The sequence below is a fragment of the Nylanderia fulva genome, unplaced genomic scaffold, assembly GCF_048542155.1.
Source record: "Nylanderia fulva isolate GAGA-0341 unplaced genomic scaffold, ASM4854215v1 Scaffold39, whole genome shotgun sequence".
NCBI classification, from domain to species: Eukaryota; Metazoa; Arthropoda; class Insecta; order Hymenoptera; family Formicidae; genus Nylanderia; species Nylanderia fulva.
This window is the reverse complement of record NW_028190466.1, coordinates 1900817-1919412: the sequence shown is the minus strand read 5'-3', so window position 1 is coordinate 1919412 and position 18596 is coordinate 1900817. Positions and strand designations below refer to the sequence as shown.

The 18596-nt window shown below is 28.7% G+C and overlaps 1 protein-coding gene across 1 annotated transcript in view; it reads right to left on the bottom strand.

The window, feature by feature from the left end:
* eag (potassium voltage-gated channel protein ether a go-go) overlaps positions 1-18596 on the bottom strand; it is a 149020-nt gene that overhangs the window by 40920 nt on the left and 89504 nt on the right. The window contains 1 exon segment of the mRNA XM_029320590.2: positions 5247-5347. Coding sequence (XP_029176423.2) covers positions 5247-5347 — 101 coding nt within the window.

The window sequence follows — 18596 nt, the reverse complement described above, 5'->3', positions numbered from 1 at the left end:
AAAATGTTAACTGCGTCCTTTTTTCACATTTGTGTATGTATGCAAAAAAAGAAACGCCACTTTGAAACGGAAAAGCGCAAACGTAATTTTGCTGACCGATGCGAAAACAGGCGTAAAAGACTCTCAAAGAAAACTCGAGAATTTTAGCAGTAGTAACATTTTTAAAACGTAGAAATTCGACCTACTGTATGATTACATTAAGGGGATGCGGCCGTAGTTCTGTTTTACCGACTTTAAGTTAGGTTAGATTCACTTTTTATTGAATATACAGACTGAAAAATCCTCCACAATGAAAGTACTGAAAATAATGAATGGCAACTAATTCTTTCACGTCATCTCTATTGGGAGCGCCATATTTTGTGCACAAATAAACTGCAGAACTTTTGTATTAAATAACTATTGTTATGAGCTGATGCAAGAGGCCGATAAAAAAAATTAATTTTTTAACTTTTATTATTTTTTATACGAAATTATTACAGCGCTCCCCGTTCATTATTATAAATAATACTTTATTGTGGAGAAGAATTTTTCAATCTGTATAGCCAATAAAAAGAAAAGCCCCTGAACTCAAAGTCGGTAAAACAAACATGGTCAGCATCCGCTTAAGTCGATTATGTCTTTTGAGACTGCTGAAGGCAATATAATAGAATTAACGTTGTTTTTTTCCTTAACAATATCGGTCTCTATGTAAAAATAATTCAAGCAAACAAAACGATTGAAAGGTCACAAGTGTATAATAGTTTTTATTTCAGGTGCGAACAAAAAATTGGTTATTTTTCGAAGGAGATTCTGCGAAAATCTCTGTGTAAACGAAAATCTATCGAATCGCAATCCCTTTTCGCGTCCCGAGAATAATTTTTTCATTCGAATATATTTTCTATTTTTTTCTATTTTTATATGCTTTGTATTTTATGACATTCAATCTTTTATTAAAAAATATTAAACAGTAAGACGACATAAAATAAACATTTATTTTAATATATTTGTATTTATATTAAAATAAATATAAATATATATATATATATATTAATTTTTATATTTGTCATTTTATATTTCTTTTTTTTATATTTGTATTTATATAAATATTAAAAAAAATATAAGTATAATATTATTAAATATAAATATTAAAATAAATATAAATATTTGTCGGAAAGAGAAAATCGAACGAGTGAAAAAAATGCGCGATATTTTATTCCGTCGTCGCTTCTGTTCTTTACCAAGCAAACCTTCCACGGAAGCATCAAGCCAGCTTCCAGTAATAGAGTTTGTAAATCCTAAATCCATGTGTCTTTTCGAACAATAGGATTTGGAACATTACGGAAGTGTCTTACAAAAGCCGGAGTGTCTTACAAAAGTTACCGCTTTTCTATTGCTTGCGATGCTAAGTCGAGACGCTAAAGTTGAAAACCGAGTAATCCGAGGTGTGTTCTCGATATAAGTAATGCACGAGAAGCAATTTTTCAAGTTTTCATTATAGTAAATGCACATCGCCATGAATATATATTCAAATGGATCTTTCAAAAGCGACAAATACAATGGCCGTGCATGCACAATGTTCAAAGTATATAGGTGTACAACATGAAGAAGGAGACCGAGTTGGAATATTTAAGATAGTAAATAATAAAGATGTTTCACTTGAAGCACAATTTTATCTATACACTGAAAAAATGACTAAATTAATACATATTTAGTAAATTAATACATATTTAGATTTAACATTTAATTGATTTATCATATAGATATATGCAAATTAGGTATATATTTGGAAAAAATAATACTAAAAAGTCAGGGAAAAGTTAATTTCTGGTCATGGAAAATCTGCAAAAGTCGGAATTTTTTTCATTGAGTCTGCTGGACACCCTGTTAATTTTTTTAGCGATTCCAAATCACTGTTAAAAATTGCACACTGAAAAAAAAAATTAGTTAAATTAACAAGTATTTAGTTCAGTACTGTCAAATAAATCATTTATTTGATAACAAATAATAATTTATTTGTTTTGAAAAGAATTTTCTTATATCAAATAAATATTTTTCATATGAAATAAATATTATTAGTTTTAAATAAGTAATTTATTTGACATTATTGAGATAAATACTTATAAGAATTAACTAATTTTTTTTTTCAGTGCAGCTTTTGAAAAACTCAATCTTATATTCCGAAAATATAAATATTCTGCAAAATATTCTAAAAAAAGGATCGATAATGTTGTGAGTTAATACCCTATTAATTTTTTAGCAATTCCAAATCAGCTGTTAAAAAATTGCACACTGAAAACAAATTTGTTAAATTAACAAATATTTAGTTCAATACTGTTAAAAATCATTTCTTTGAAACAAATAAATATTTCTTTGTTTTGAAAAGGATTTTCTTATATCAAATAAATATTTTTCATATGAAATAAATACTTATAAAAATTAACTAAATTTTTTCTCAGTGCAGCTTTGAAAAAATTCAATCTTATATTCCGAAAATATAAATATTCTGCTAAATATTCTAAAAAAAGGATCGATAGTGAATTATCGAATTCATCGAGTAGGTTACGGAGCCATCGGCTAGATAAGGCTAATTTGCCTTCGGTTGGCAGACTCGATATCGGGGGTTGGCCGATTCTATCTCCCGAATTCTCCGGCTTTCGCACCTTGTCAGCTGAAATTCTTATCCGCGACTATAAATCGATGTCGATGAATCAACCCTGAATAGGCGTTTAAATCCCGTTATCCATTCGCCCTCCCTCTTTTTCCCCCAAACTACCCCAACCACTTTCATTTTAAACCGCGAAGGATAACGACAAATGAACGAGTCGTTGCTCACCACCAGGTGGGTATCGAATATAGAATTCCATAATATATGTTATATACAACACAGACTATATTACATACGTGTATCGGTTCTTTAATCGCGGAAAATGTGCAACCTACAAAAATATGCAACGCGCACCTTGAGATAAAAAAAATTGTGCAGCGAAGGATGAAATCTTATGTGCAGTCGATTTTCAAATGCAGCTCGAAACTATCCGAGCCAGAGCTGGAAAAGGAATAATATACTTTTATGTTTATCCTCGATGTTGTATAAATAATGTATATACCTATATACATGGGCATCCGTGTAGGATTTATTTTTTCTTTCTACATTTTTAAAATTTTATTTTTTTTTTATTTTTGTTTTTTATATTAAATATGCAAATAAATTCCAGTGTTTATTCGAAAGGAGAGTAAATGCTTAATTTTTTTTACTGATTCAACGGCACTCTTGTATACATTGAACGAAACAATATAAATGTAATAACAATATTTTTAATATTTATACAGAGTGTCCGGTAACTAACGAACCAACGATTACAAATGGATTCTTTGGTCAATTTGGGAACGATTTTTCCTCAACGAAAATGTCGAAAAAGGTCATCATTTTTTACAATTTTCCAATATTTATCATTATGTATCTTTATAACTAAGCCTCAAATTAAAATTTTATTATAGTAAACTCTACCTGAAATTAACTGAAGAATGTAATTATGTTAGACTTTTAACTCCAAAACGTTTAGTTTTCAAAAAACCCATATGATAAATTCATCCAAAAAACAAAAATATGATAAATTAGTGAATGAGGAAATTAATTTTTTTTCTATAAATTTATTATAAAATTTAAATATAAATAAATTTTTATAAAAATATTTTAAAAAATTTAAATAATTTTTAATAATTTTATTAATATTTAAAATAATTATTTTAATGAAAATTATAATAGATAATTTTTTTCAATCGCTTATAACTCGAAAATTATTGACTTCTCAACATTTTTGCTAAGAAAAAATCGTCTCCAAATTGGCCAGAGAATCCGCCCTTAATTATTGGTCCGTTAGTTACCGGACACCCTGTATATAGAACGTGTAAATTGTTAAGATATGATATTTCTCTATATTTATGCATTTGATTTATCGACAAAACGCAAATCAATATTTGAATAATTCCCGAGTAATTGGCAAGTTTTATTGTAGCTGTAATAAATGAAATAACGAGTCGGATATATATTTGCGACACTTAATATGACACGTAACTAATTAATTAATTAATGTACATATAATATACGGTATAAAATAGAGATACTCATATGCATTTTGTACATGGATATGTGTGTGTCGTATAAATACAGGTCTGACACAAAGTGTCACACCGAAAATATACAAGTAGATCTCATTATTTGGAGATGATTTTTTTCAGCAAAAATGTCGAGGGAAGCCATCATTTTTTGCATGTTCCCAATTTTTGCCATCATGTATCTTTATAATTAAACCTTAAATTAAAATTTTATTAAAGTAAACTCTACTTGAAATTAATTGGAGAATGTAATTTTTTATTAAATAAATGTAAACTTTTCTTTGACTCCCAGCACGCTAATTTTCTGTTGTCAAAAATCGATTCATCTATATAGCATATTCGTTAATTTATATTTTTATCGTCGCGTTATTTTATTTCAATATATTATATATTTCAAAATATATTATAACATTGCTCGAGAATTATAATATTGTTCAAGAACTTTATTTCTAATCATTTTTTTTATTGAAAATTAATACATTAATTTTATTTAAAAGTTTTGTTGTAATATTAAATTGAATATATTAAAATATATGTATTATAATTTGTTAAAATATATTAAAAATAAAATTTGATATAATATAAATAAAAAAATTTTTTCTCAAAAATCGTTTTTGCAAAATTTGATTAATGTTGATTAAACAGAAATGCTTTTATGAAACATTTGTATTTATACAAGAGTTTTATAGTAAAAATATCTATATTAATCATATTAATAAAATTTTGAAAAAATAATTCAAAGATTTAACATTTAATTGATTTATCATATAGATATATGCAAATTAGGTATATACTTGGAAAAAATAATACTAAAAAGTTAAGGAAAAAATTATTTCTGGTCTTGGAAAATCTGAAAAAGTCCAGGGAATTTTTTTCATTGAGTCTGCTGGGCACCCTGTTATTAGTTTGCAAAAAACCCTTCATTTTCAATCGCTTATAACTCGAAAATGATTGATGCTTCAATATTTTTGCCGAGGAAACATTGTCTCCAAATAACAAGACCTACTTGTATATTTTCGGTGTAACACTTTATGCCAGACATTCTGTATAGCTCTGCGAAAGTGTCTTCGTGATAAAGTCGGCGTGAGATTTTTGAACGAGAACTCGAGAGAAATCGAGCGTGTCTGTTGTATTAAATAAGGTACTCGTACCTCGGCACGGTTGTAGCCGGAGATCTTGACGAAGCTCTCGTTGCAATAGACGATCGGGAAGTCGACGATCTGGGCGTTTGCCAGTAAAAAGCTGCTGTCGGCTGTGAACAGAAAACAGAACGAGGTATTATTCTCCCTTGCATAATGAAACAGTAGCGAAAATATGCATTTCTCTCTTTCTCTTGCATCGTCAGCGCCTTTTGTTCACAATTTCTGTTCTACTCTTCTCGGAAAATGACGTCCCTTTCATATTCTAATCTTCTAAAACTGCAACATTTTTTATGTATTTTTTTATATTCTATATAGTTTTATTTTTCATAGAGTTGGGTAAGTTAATGATTTTTTAAAACTAAGTTAAGTTAAAGTTAGTTGCTTATAAAATTAATTTAGTTAAGTTAACAGTTTTATAAAGAAAACATTAACTCAGTTAAAGTTAAGTTAAGATTAAATTAACTGAAGTTAAATCAAAAGTTAATTTTTAAAAATATTATTTATATTAAATTAGAATTTTGTTTGTTAATTCTTTTAAAATAACAAATAACATAACAATAATTTAACTTAGGAAAAAAGTTAATAAGTTTAAGGTCAAAAATAACTAGTTGAAGTTAAAAATTAATACATTTTACATTAACTAAGCTAAGTTAAAAGTTATTAATTTTTTAACTTTTAACTAATTAACTAGTTCCCTGGTAGCAGACTAACGTCATTAAACGTCAAAATGACGTCATTAAACGTCATTCGACGTTAAAATAACGTCATTTTGACGTTTAACAATTGATAAATAAATTGATATATCAAAAGTATACAAAATATATATAAAATCGGGGTTGGATAATAATTATTATAAATAATTAATATATTTCGTATACTTTGATATATTAATTTATTTATCAATTGTTATAAATACGACCGCATGTTTCTTAATATGGAGCAGCGGGAGCGATGTTTATTTATTTATTTATTTAACGTTACGCGAACAAATTGTAAATCATTGCTCGATGGACGATATGTAATCAAGAAAAAGCGTCTTCGCTATATAAATCATAATTACGCAACAAATACGCGTGTATATAATAATAAACAAAATAAATGTAAAAGCTACGTATATGTATATATATATATATTACATATAGGAAACGACGGAGTAGTGATAATCGATGCCTCCCTCGTATAAATCTATGTTACTCGGCTAATGGGTGTCCCGGAAGTTTTTCAACGTGCGCGAGAGAGAGTTCATTTAGAGTTTCCCGATAAATTACGAGCGAGGGAATTAAACACAGAGGAGCGACACAGAGAGCTCGCTCGGATGCTTATAAACGCGTATATAGTTTCGCGAAAGTCGAACAAAAAGGGTGTAAGACGAGCGCCACGCTTTACCGTAGTTATCCAATTAGTCGCCGAATTTAATTAGCGCAATTTTCAACAAGCGCCGATTTGCCGAAGCAAGAGTCTCGAATCCTATCATCATCCTATATTTTCCGGAATTCTCCTCTACTCCAGTAAAATTAGACTTGAAAAGAACAAAACTTCGTCAAAATTAGGATCAAGCTGAATTTTTGTGGAGACCTTTATTTCAATGTTTTAATGAAATCCTATGGAGAAGTACCCTTAATTTCATCCAGAACGTTTTTTATGGGAGGTAAATTTTAGTTTTTTGTTTTTTTGCCATTATCTCGAAAACTATCAATTTTTCGAGAAAAATAGTTATTACCAAAATTATAGCTCATAAAATTCTCTACAAAAAAGGTGTGTATATTTTTTTCGTACAACTAATCGTTTTTGAGTAAAACGGTAAAGTTGCAATGTCTATAGTTCGTAAAAAATATAAGATAGAATACTAGGCGCATTTTTTCGCTCTACATCTTCGAAACAGTTAATTCCACGAAAAAAATGTAACAACCTTTTTATAGGGAATTTTATGAGCTACAATTTTGATAATAACTATTTTTCTCGAAAAATTGATAGTTTTCGAGATAATGGCAAAAAACTAAACCCCCTATAAAAAAGCGCCCTGGATGAAATTAAGGGTACTTTTCAGGATTTCGTTAGAATATCGAAATAAAGGTCTCCACAAAATTTCAGCTTGATCCTAATTTTGATGAAGTCAAAGTCTAATTTTATTGGACTACGTCGAGAGAAAAGAGATCCCTCATTTTGTCCCGCGCGAAAGACACGATTGTTGATGTCGGTGATTGAAATGATTGATCATCCTCCAAACATAAATTATAACAGCTCGTTAAAGTGGCCCGACACGTAACGATCCTCTTTACATTACCATATATAACAATCATGATTATTATTATTAGTATTATTATCCTGCGCGATAAACGCTATCGCGATTCACACGAAATGATCGGCACGCAAAATCCGCGGGTCACCAGATATATCGGGTTGGTTCATAAATATAAGATTTGTTTTACAACATAAGAAACTGAATTTTATATTTAAAATTAAAATTACTTACCATAAATTTTAATTTTAATCTGTTATATACACTGAAAAAAATTATTAAATTAATGATTATTTTTCACATTAAATCAATATTATTAGTTTCAAATGAATGATTTAGGTAGTATTGAAATAAATATTTATTCAAATTCAATAAATTTTTTTTCAGTACTCCATTATTAAATATGCAACTTTGTTCTTATTTAATTTGTTAATTATTTTCTCAAAAAATGTGATGAAAAAAATATTTTTACAAATTCTCCGAGTATATCGTTACAAAATTTTTTTTCCATTTAATAAATTTTGGAGCGATTTAAACAGAGAGAAATCCGATGTGGCAAAGTCTGGAGAATAAGTAGAATGAAACAGAACTGATCACAAAAGTTTCAGAATTTTTGCCATAATGTGATCGGACACCCTGTATAATATTAAATAAATTAATATACTTTTAAATTCATTACATCGATTTCTCGCTCGCAAACAACGATTTTGAGACGGAATTGATTCATAAAATTTCAAAGCGTCTCTCCATCATAATATCGCGAAGAATTCGCGGGAAATTCCCGAGACGCGGGAAGGATGCGCGATCGTTATTCCGTCGACTTCGTTTGCACACAGGCGTTTCTTAAATCGTAAACGAAGACGACGTCTCCAAGGATTCATGCTGCGTTCATCCTTCACACGCTTGTTCGCTAACGATTGTCGACGTTGTCGCGATTTCGCGACAAACAACGACAGTCGGACACCAGCGAAAACTTCATTTTTATAACGCGACATTTTTGTATTTATTTATTTATTTATGTTATACTTATTTTTGATTTTATATTATTTATTTATTTTACTAATTCATTTATTTTATTTATATTTATTTTATATTTATTAATTTATTTTATAGCTAGATTTGGTAGATAATTATTGTCCAGTTTTTTATGTCATACAACATTGATGTAAAGATTTATTTGATGTAAAATAAAATAAATTAATATTTATATTAATTTAATTTTTTTTCAGTGTTTATATAACACTGTTTATGTAACAGATTAAAATTAAAATTTTATGGTAAGTAATTTTAATTTTAAATATAAAATTCAGTTTCTTATGTTGTAAAATTATATTTATCCTACATATATGACATAAAAAACTGGATAAGAATAATTATCTACAAAGTCTAGCTAAAAATAAATTAATAAATATAAAATAAATATAAATAAAATAAATAAATAAGTAAAATAAATAAACATAAAATCAAAAATAAGTATGAAATAAATAAAGTAAGCTTTTTATAGAAAAACAGAATGAATTTTATCAGCTCTAAAACTGCAAGACGACTCGAACTAGCTACTGACAATGAGAAAATATGTCGTCGGGACTTTAACGCGAGCGATTAAACAAACAAAAAAGGAAAAAGATGTCTCTCGTTGATTTTTAATGAACATCGCATGCCGTGTGTCTCGGCGAAATAGCCCGGTTAAGTAATATGAATCCGTATCCAGGAGTGCCGTGGCCGTATTTCTGTCCGCCGTTCCCATTCTTTCTCGAGTTCTAACACAGAAAGAGAGAGAGAGAGATAGCCTCGGATGCACTCCTCCGAGCGTATGATCTCTGAAGTGGATCCTGTTGCATTCAACGCGTTGTGAAATAGTATACACATACATGCACGATGCTCTCTATACAGGGTGTCCCAAAATTATCGGACGCTCTGTTAATAGGGCGATTCCAAAGATTATTTCGAGACATTTTTTACTCGGCAAAAATGTCCAGGAATGTCATCATTTTTTGCATGTTCTCCATTTCTTGCCATCATTAAATTAAAATTCTATTAAAGTAAACTCTACCTGAAATTAATCGGAGAAGGTGATTTTATTAATATTTTATTTCCACAACGCTTAAGGGGTTCCTAATTAATATTAATATTTATTAATGTTTATATTAATATTTGATTTCCACAAGGCTTAAGGGGTTCCGAAGCTGACCTAAGTTTCAGTCCTGTTTTATCGACAAAATGTGAGGTAAGATTCAGCTATAAATCCATTTATTGGCCGTACGGATTGCTTTTTATCCAAAATTAGAAAGCTTCGTTCTTTGTTAATATTAATACTTTAATTTGTACATATAAGGAAAAAGATTTATCAATCTGTATAATCTCATATATCTTGGTTACAGAATTATGAATTCTAAGGATTTATAATTTTGTAACCAAGATATATGAAACTATTCAGATTAATAACCTTTTTCCTGTACAAATTAAAGTATTAATATTAACAAAGGGCGAAGCGTTCTAATTTTAGGTAAAAAACAATCCGTATGGCCAATAAATAGATTTTGTATTACACGTGCAGGCAAAGTGGCACTTTGTGTGCGTGTTTTCTGTGCGGAAAGCGGCCGATTTCCCACGCCGCCATCTAGCGGCGACGCGGTGAATGAATAAGCCGCGTTCAAAGCCATTGTCTACGGCTGAGCCGCGTTCAAAGGCAATGCTTTGCCCACGGCTTTAGCCGTGAACAATGACTTTGAACATGGCTATTCCTGCACCGTGCCGCCGCAAGATGGCGGCGTGCGATCGGCCACCTCGCGCACAGAAAACGCGCACAAAGCCACTTTGCCTGCACTTGTAATACAAAATAGTATGTGTATCATGTGCGGATTGACAATTGTTCACTCGTGTGAGGTGGTCGCACTCGTGACCAATTGTCAACTTTCCGCACTTGATACACAATATACTATATAGTTTACCTAAACTCACATTTTGTCGATAAAATGCAGGAAGGAAATTTAGGTTAGCTTAGGTGTCAGCAATTGCGCTTGTAATTCGAAAATGATTGGTGCCTCGACATTTTTGCTGAAGAAAAATCGTCTCCAAATAACCTGAGGAATTTTCCTATTAATTTTGGGACGCTCTGTAGACATACCGGGTGTCTGCAATATTCGCCGTAAAGACGGTCATCGGCACGAAGGCTTTCAACGACTCTACCGAGAGCTTTCGAGGGGACACTCGATCAAAAGTGCCTCCTTGTAACATCGTCGACCTCCCTTTTTCTGCTCTCCACCCCGTCCTCCTTTTTCCCGTCCCACTAACCCTTTCCCTCCTCGTGGTCGGGACGAGAATTCCCAACGAGACTTAGTTAGTGTGTGGACTTTATGCGACAACTATCTATAGGACGCCCCTTCGCACTGCGGTTGTTCCGCGTGTAAAAGTACACAAATTTACGTCATAATACCACATCGAGAATATTGGAAAAAATACCCACTCAGGATAGCTTATTATCGTAATCCTATACAGAATGTTTTACGGAACATTGTAAGACGTTTTAGAACAGAATTGAACTTACTCGTTTATCAGATGTATTGAATTTATCTATTATATGTATATATATATACACTGTAAAAAAGTATCTAATAATATTACATAAAAATATGTACAATTACATAAATAATAAGTGTAAAATTACATAATGAGGAAAATATATAGCTTTTCATCATTTATCGTGTACTTTTACATTTATTATTTATGTAATTTTACATATTTTTATGTAATATTACATATAAGTTTAAAATTACACAATAATGAGGAATATATTTTCCTCATTATTGTGTAATTTTAGACTTATATGTAATATTACATAAAAATATGTAAAATTACATAAATAATATATTTTCCTCATTATTGTGTAATTTTACACTTATATGCTATTCATCATTTATCGTGTACTTTTACATTTATTATTTATGTAATTTTACATACTTTTATGTAATATTACATATAAGTGTAAAATTACACGATAAATGATGAAAACGTATAGCTTTTCATTATTTATCGTGTACTTTTACATTTATTATTATTGTAATTTTACAAATCTTTAATAATATTACATATTTTTTTTACATTGTAGTACACTGAAAAAAATTTATTGAATAAATATTTATTTCAATATACTGCCAATAAATCATTTATTGAAAACTATAATATTGATCTGATGTAAAAAATATTTATTTGTTTCGAATAAATAATTAATTAGGCAGTATTGAAATAAATGTTTATTGATTTAATAATCTTTTTTCAGTGTATACATAAATTACATTTTTATATTATTTAGTGTCATTGTTTTTGTTTTATATTATTGGTATTTATTTAGTAAATAATTATAAAATATATAATATAGAGAATATAATATATATAGCTTGTATTAAATATAATACTGGAAACTACTTGGATATTAATACGTTTAAAAGCTATAAAAAGAAATTTTTTTAATCCTCTCAAGTGTATTAGAAAAGATGTTACTAAATCCTACCTTGTGAAGTAACAGAACTTATGAATATGCATGAACTGGAAAGATGTGCAACAAAAAACCTCACATCACGAACCATCATATAAAATTCGCGTTATGTGCTTTTCATGTCTCGTGAAATTTATAAACTCTCCCCGTTTCACTTTGACTGCGTGATAAAAAATCGAATTTTATTTTATCATAATAAATTGCTCGTAATAAATAATTAATTGTATCATCCTTTCATCTGCGAAATATCTGATATTTTTTATTCTATATATTCATATATACATATTACATTTATTTCATCTATTGGATATCTCTATTTATTTCAAATGACAGATAATTTTGATCAAATGCCTTCCGAATCACAGATATACATATCATAAATATATAATTATTAAAAAATTTTGAAAATATAAAATCGTTATATATGTATTATCTTATTATATAATACATTTAGTCCTAATTCCAAATCCTGTTACATCTCCTTTAAAACTCTCTATTTCGGTTGAAATTTTATTTTGCAATGACCAAATTTATCGTCGAATTTTTTCAAAGAAACGTGAAACACAACCTTGCAATTCCGAACCCTCCACTAGATAGATTGTATACACTTCTCGTCCCCAATCGTTAATTAATTACCATTGGTCGTGTAGTAATGTTTTATCGCACTGCAAACATTTCCTTCCGACTTGAGTAAACAAAGTCATAAGATAGGATTCGCAATAACGTTATATATCTGTCAGGATTGTAAATATCACGATCAATTCGAAATTCTAGTACATGTGATTAACATTTTCTCAAATTGCTTTTACAGATTTTTCGAAACGCTATATAATTTTATTATTTTACAATTTTATGTCTCACGTCCTCTCTTTAGAAAAATTATCCCGGGAAAAAATGTTTTATATATAACAATATAATAAATTATATATAACAATATATATAAATTATATTTAAATATATAAAATTATACATATAATCGCAAAATTATATATATACATAATAAATAAGTATTTCTTCATATATATAAATATATATGTTTTATATATATATAATTTGATATGTTTATATATATATATATATATCAACCCTTATAATTTATATATATATAAAAATTGACATATAAACAATTATATGTATAATTATACAATTATTTATATATAATTATATATAAACAATTTTTTCCCAGGATTATCACAATTTATCTTGTATATATATTTTTTTAAATTATAGGAAGCTATCTCTAAATTACGTAAGGAGCTTTTATCTTCAGTGAGGAAAAGGAGAATTTGAAGAAGTTCTTACGTAAGATTTTTAAATGTTTCTTCTAAGAAAAAATCGAATAAAAATTTTTATTCATTGAATAGTCGTTTTATACAATTTAACTATTTTATAAAAATAATGAAAATGTAACTGGATATTAAAAAAAAATCTTATATTCTGGTACAATAAATGTCTCAAATTACTCATGTTTATCAATTTTTTATTATTAATTTTATTTTTCTAAAAAGGGTTAAGATTATTAAAAGAATCTAGTTATTGAAATTATAAAATATTATGTAAAATACAGAAGAGGGAGGGTCACAGAAAATCTTCCAGTCTCTTTCGTGGAGAAAAGAAGAAAGTAAAAAATGTTAAAAAAAGCCTTGCGTAATTCAAAAATAATCCCTACCTGTTTTATTCCAAGGAACATATAAAAGTGCAAAATTGAAGGTTTTCCATTATCCAGTTTTCCTTCAAATAAAATATGACAGAAAAATATGTAAAATTACATAAAAAATATGTAAAATTACATAAATAATAAATGTAAAAGTACACGATAAATGATGAAAAGCTATATATTTTCCTCATTATTGTGTAATTTTACACTTATATGTAATATTACATAAAAATATGTAAAATTACACGAATAATAAATGTAAAATTACATGATAAATAATGAAAAGATAAACATTTCTATTATTTATCGTGTAATTTTACACTTATTATTTCTGCAATTTTACATATTTTTGTGTAATATATTACATATTTTTTTACAATGTAGAGGGCATCTCGTCATTAAAAAAAAACTATATTTCACGATTTTTCAAAATATGTCTCTTAGAAAATGCAACGTTTCTATATTAATTAATCCACTCGTTTAAACATGTCACTTGAACGCCGATAAGCGCGATAAATTTCTCCTACACGTTACGTTGAGGCTCTTGTTTCGCGGTTTCCCTATCGCAGCGCGAGTCAGCAGCTTTAGTTACATACATTTATAGTTAATCAGCTTGTGTGATCGATATCCGCGCCATCGGCGAGTAGACGAATCATCATTATTTCGGGACGAGAGAGAGATTGGCCGATTGGATATTCGTTATGCATTAAACATGGGAATGCATTTCCGCGGTGTTATGCACGATAAATTTCGACATAACGAGCCTTGATTGCCACCGACGTGCCAACGGCACGCGGCTATAGCGCCCCAGAGCTTTACATGTCTATTAATTAATAATTCGCGTTATGAAGTTGTTGCGCGCGCAATGCTTAATTGTGTGTGTACATGTGTGTGTGTCGTCTTGAGATGCACGTAGGACGTAGAAGGTCTCCCAGCCACGGAATGCCGCGGCGACCTGTGCCAGGATCAGTAATCACTGGGAACGTCGGTTATTATTACCTAATTTATTATACCTCGTTAGGTATATGTTCATGATTCTACAGAAGGATTCAGACATTAGACTATGTATGTGTGTATGGAAGTAATTTGACGTTTCAGGGACTGTCCTTTTTTTAGAATATTTAGCAGGATATTTTTTATATTTTCGGAATATAGGATTGAGTTTTTGGAAAGCTGCAATTTTTTAACAGCTGATTTGGATTGCTAAAAAAATTAACAGTGTCCAGCAGACTCGATGAACAAAATTCCCTGACTTTTTCAGATTTTCCATGACCAGAAATTAATTTTTTCCCTCTTTAGTATTATTTTTTCCAAATATATCATTTGCATATATCTATATGATAAATCAATTAAATGTTAAATCATGAAATTCTGTTTCTGTTAGACTAATAATAAATGTGTATGTGATTAATTTGACGTTTCAGGAGCTGTCCTTTTTTTAGAGTAGCAGGATATTTTTTATATTTTCGGAATATAGGATTGAGTTTTTGGAAAGCTGCAATTTTTTAACAGCTGATTTGGATTGCTAAAAAAATTAACAGTGTCCAGCAGACTCGATGAACAAAATTCCCTGACTTTTTCAGATTTTCCATGACCAGAAATTAATTTTTTCCCTCTTTAGTATTATTTTTTCCAAATATATCATTTGCATATATCTTTATGGTAAATCAATTAAATGTTAAATCATGAAATTCTGTTTCTGTTAGACTAATAATAAGTGTGTATGTGATTAATTTGACGTTTCAGGGGCTATTCTTTTTTTAGAGTATTTAGCAGAATATTTTTTATATTTTCGGAATATAGGATTGAGTTTTTGGAAAGCTGCAATTTTTTAACAGCTGATTTGGATTGCTAAAAAAATTAACAGTGTCCAGCAGACTCGATGAACAAAATTCCCTGACTTTTTCAGATTTTCCATGACCAGAAATTAATTTTTTCCCTTTTTAGTATTATTTTTTCCAAATATATCATTTGCATATATCTATGTGGTAAATCAATTAAATGGTAAATCATGAAATCTTTGAGGTGTTTTGTTAACAATAAAAAGGTTTGGAAGTTAAAAAAAAAACAAAAATTTAAATCTTAAAAAATAAAACATTTTTAATAAAATTAATGCATTAATTTTTAATACAAAAATGAATTAAATTTCTAATTAATCTAAAAAAACTTTTAAATAAAACATTTTTAATAAAATTAATGTATTAATTTTTAATACAAAAATTAATTAAAATAAAGTTCTTGAACAATATTATAATTCTTGAGCAACGTTATAATATATTTTGAAATATATAATACATTGAAATAAAATAACACAACGATGAAAATATAAATTAACGAATACGCTATAGATGATTTTTAACAACACAGAAAATTAGCATACTGGGAGTCAAGGAAAAGTTATACTTATTTAATAAAAAATCTCAAATTATTGAAACAGGTGTAGAATAATGTGAAAAAATCCATATAAATAGTAATGCAATTCCAGATTTATAAAATTTTGTATTTAATTAATTATTTTTATTTATTAAGTTTTATAAAAAGTTACAATTGTAAATGTAACGAATAAAATAAAAAAAACTTTGGTTACTATATGTTATTTACTGACAAGGGAAGTTAGCCAACCCGGAAATTCAAAAAATTCTAAAATTTTGTGTACATGTTAAGTAATTCATCCGTAACACAAAACTATTTTTTGTACATGCTGAATTATGGTTCGAGGAGGTGAAATCATCCTTCATAAGTAGAATGACTTTTTACTCTTCTCGATATATATATTTCGAAAATTATTCAAGATATCAAAAAATATTTTTGACAAAAATTTTAGAGTAAAAACACCTTCATTTAACCACGTGAATTTTGAAAATATAATTTTTGAGGATTAATAAATTTGGAAAAATTATTTTCGCGGTTAAATAAAATTCTTTTTACCATAAAACTTGTGTCTAAAACATTTTTAATGTCTTAACTTAAATCATTTTCAAGATATATCGAAAAAAGCAAAAAATCAGATGTGATTTCAGAAAAAATTCCCAAAAATAGACAATTTTGTACGCGCGACAAAGATATATATACGACCTGTTTTAATCACAAGAAAATTTTCGACGCAATAATATATTATCCAATAAGATTCGCTAGAATATCGAGAGATGCTGTTTATTTATATTAATACTTTTTATCGGATTTTTTATGCGTCGCGCATCGGTTAAAGCACGATAGGTAAAATACAAGAGATTCTGTTTATTTATTTTTCATTGCCATCTATTATTTGTTATTTATTTTTAGAACCGATACGATCTTCTCCTGCGATAAGACGCGAGTATATCCGTCTTAGTTCCGTTCTAAATCGAGATCAGACGCGATCCGAGATAGATATTATACATATATACTCTCGACATCAATAATATCGGAGTCAATCGAAGTGCTTCGGAAATGATGAGGGATATATTCGGATATAATGGAGTGAACGCGCCGCTTTTTTTCTTCTTTTACAGCGATGACGTTACGTCGTTCGTGCAAACGCTGACTCACGGACACGAGTCAGACATGTTTTTAATGGACTTTTCTACTTAGAGGCCAATAAAATGCGACTGATATCTTCCCGTTTTCCGGTAAAGCCGTAGCCTTCGGAACGTTGAATTGAGAAAACGCGAGCATAAAGACGAAGAGCGAAAAGGGCAAGTGGCATCAAAATTTAAAGAGCATTCTAAGTTTATCACTACATCTCTGTAAAAGTGATAAAGTGATAAAAATGAATAATTGAATTGTCAGATGAGTCGCTTTAAATTATTCAATTATTTTTTATTAATAGACATTCTCAAATCAAGTGACGTTAAAAAAGTGAAATAATAAATAATTGAGAATAAAATATTAAATTAAGTTGGAATTTTAAATCAATTTAATTTTAAATTTAATTCTAGATTTAATTTTAAATTCGGAATTTTAATTCCAATTTCAATGAACATACATAGCTCGTAAATAGCTTATAAATTAAAATGAATATTTCTGAGATAAAATAGGAGATTAAAAGAATAAATGAAAATAATCATAGATGGAAAAGCGTAGAGAAAATAGAAATAATTGATGTACAATTTTTGTGGGGGTCAATTTAATATTGACGAAAAATATATAGAAAGAAATATTCGAAAATATATTATATAATACACTTAGATCTTGGAGATATAAAACGACATGATGTTGCACGTAGGTTGCACGAACGGTCGATCAAGCTGTACGTATTAGTCTAATAAAATTAGACTTTGACTTCATAAAAATTGGGATCAAGCTGAATTTTTGTGGAGATCTTTATTTTGATGTTCCAATGAAATCTTGAAAAGTACCCTTAATTTCATCCAGGATGTTTTTTATGGGAGTAAAAGAGGGTAAATTTTAGTTTTTTGCCATTATTTCGAAAACTATTAATTTTTCGAGAAAAATAGTTATTACCAAAATTGTAGCTCATAAAATTCTCTACAAAAAAGGTCTTTATACTTTTTTTCGTACAACTAATCGTTTTTGAGTAAAACGATAAATTTGCAATGTTTATAGTTCGTAAAAAATATAATGTAGAGTACTAGGCGCGTTTTTTCGCTCTATATCTTTGAAACGGTTAATTCCACGAAAAAAAGTATAATGACCTTTTTTGTAGGGAATTTCATGAGCTACAATTTTGATAATAACTATTTTTCTCGAAAAAATTGATAGTTTTCGAGATAATGGCAAAAAACTAAAATTTACTCCCCATAAAACAAACGCCCTGGATAAAATTAAGAGTTTTCAGAATTTCATTAGAACATCGAAATAAAGGTCTCCACAAAAATTCAGATTGCACCTAATTTTTATGAAGTTTTGCTCTTTTCAAGTCTAATTTTGCTGGACTAGTATATAATTAATTGAATTTTCCAAGCGATAATATTATTCTCGCACGCGACATGATACACACAATTCCGCAGTGATTAGCAAACTTTGCAT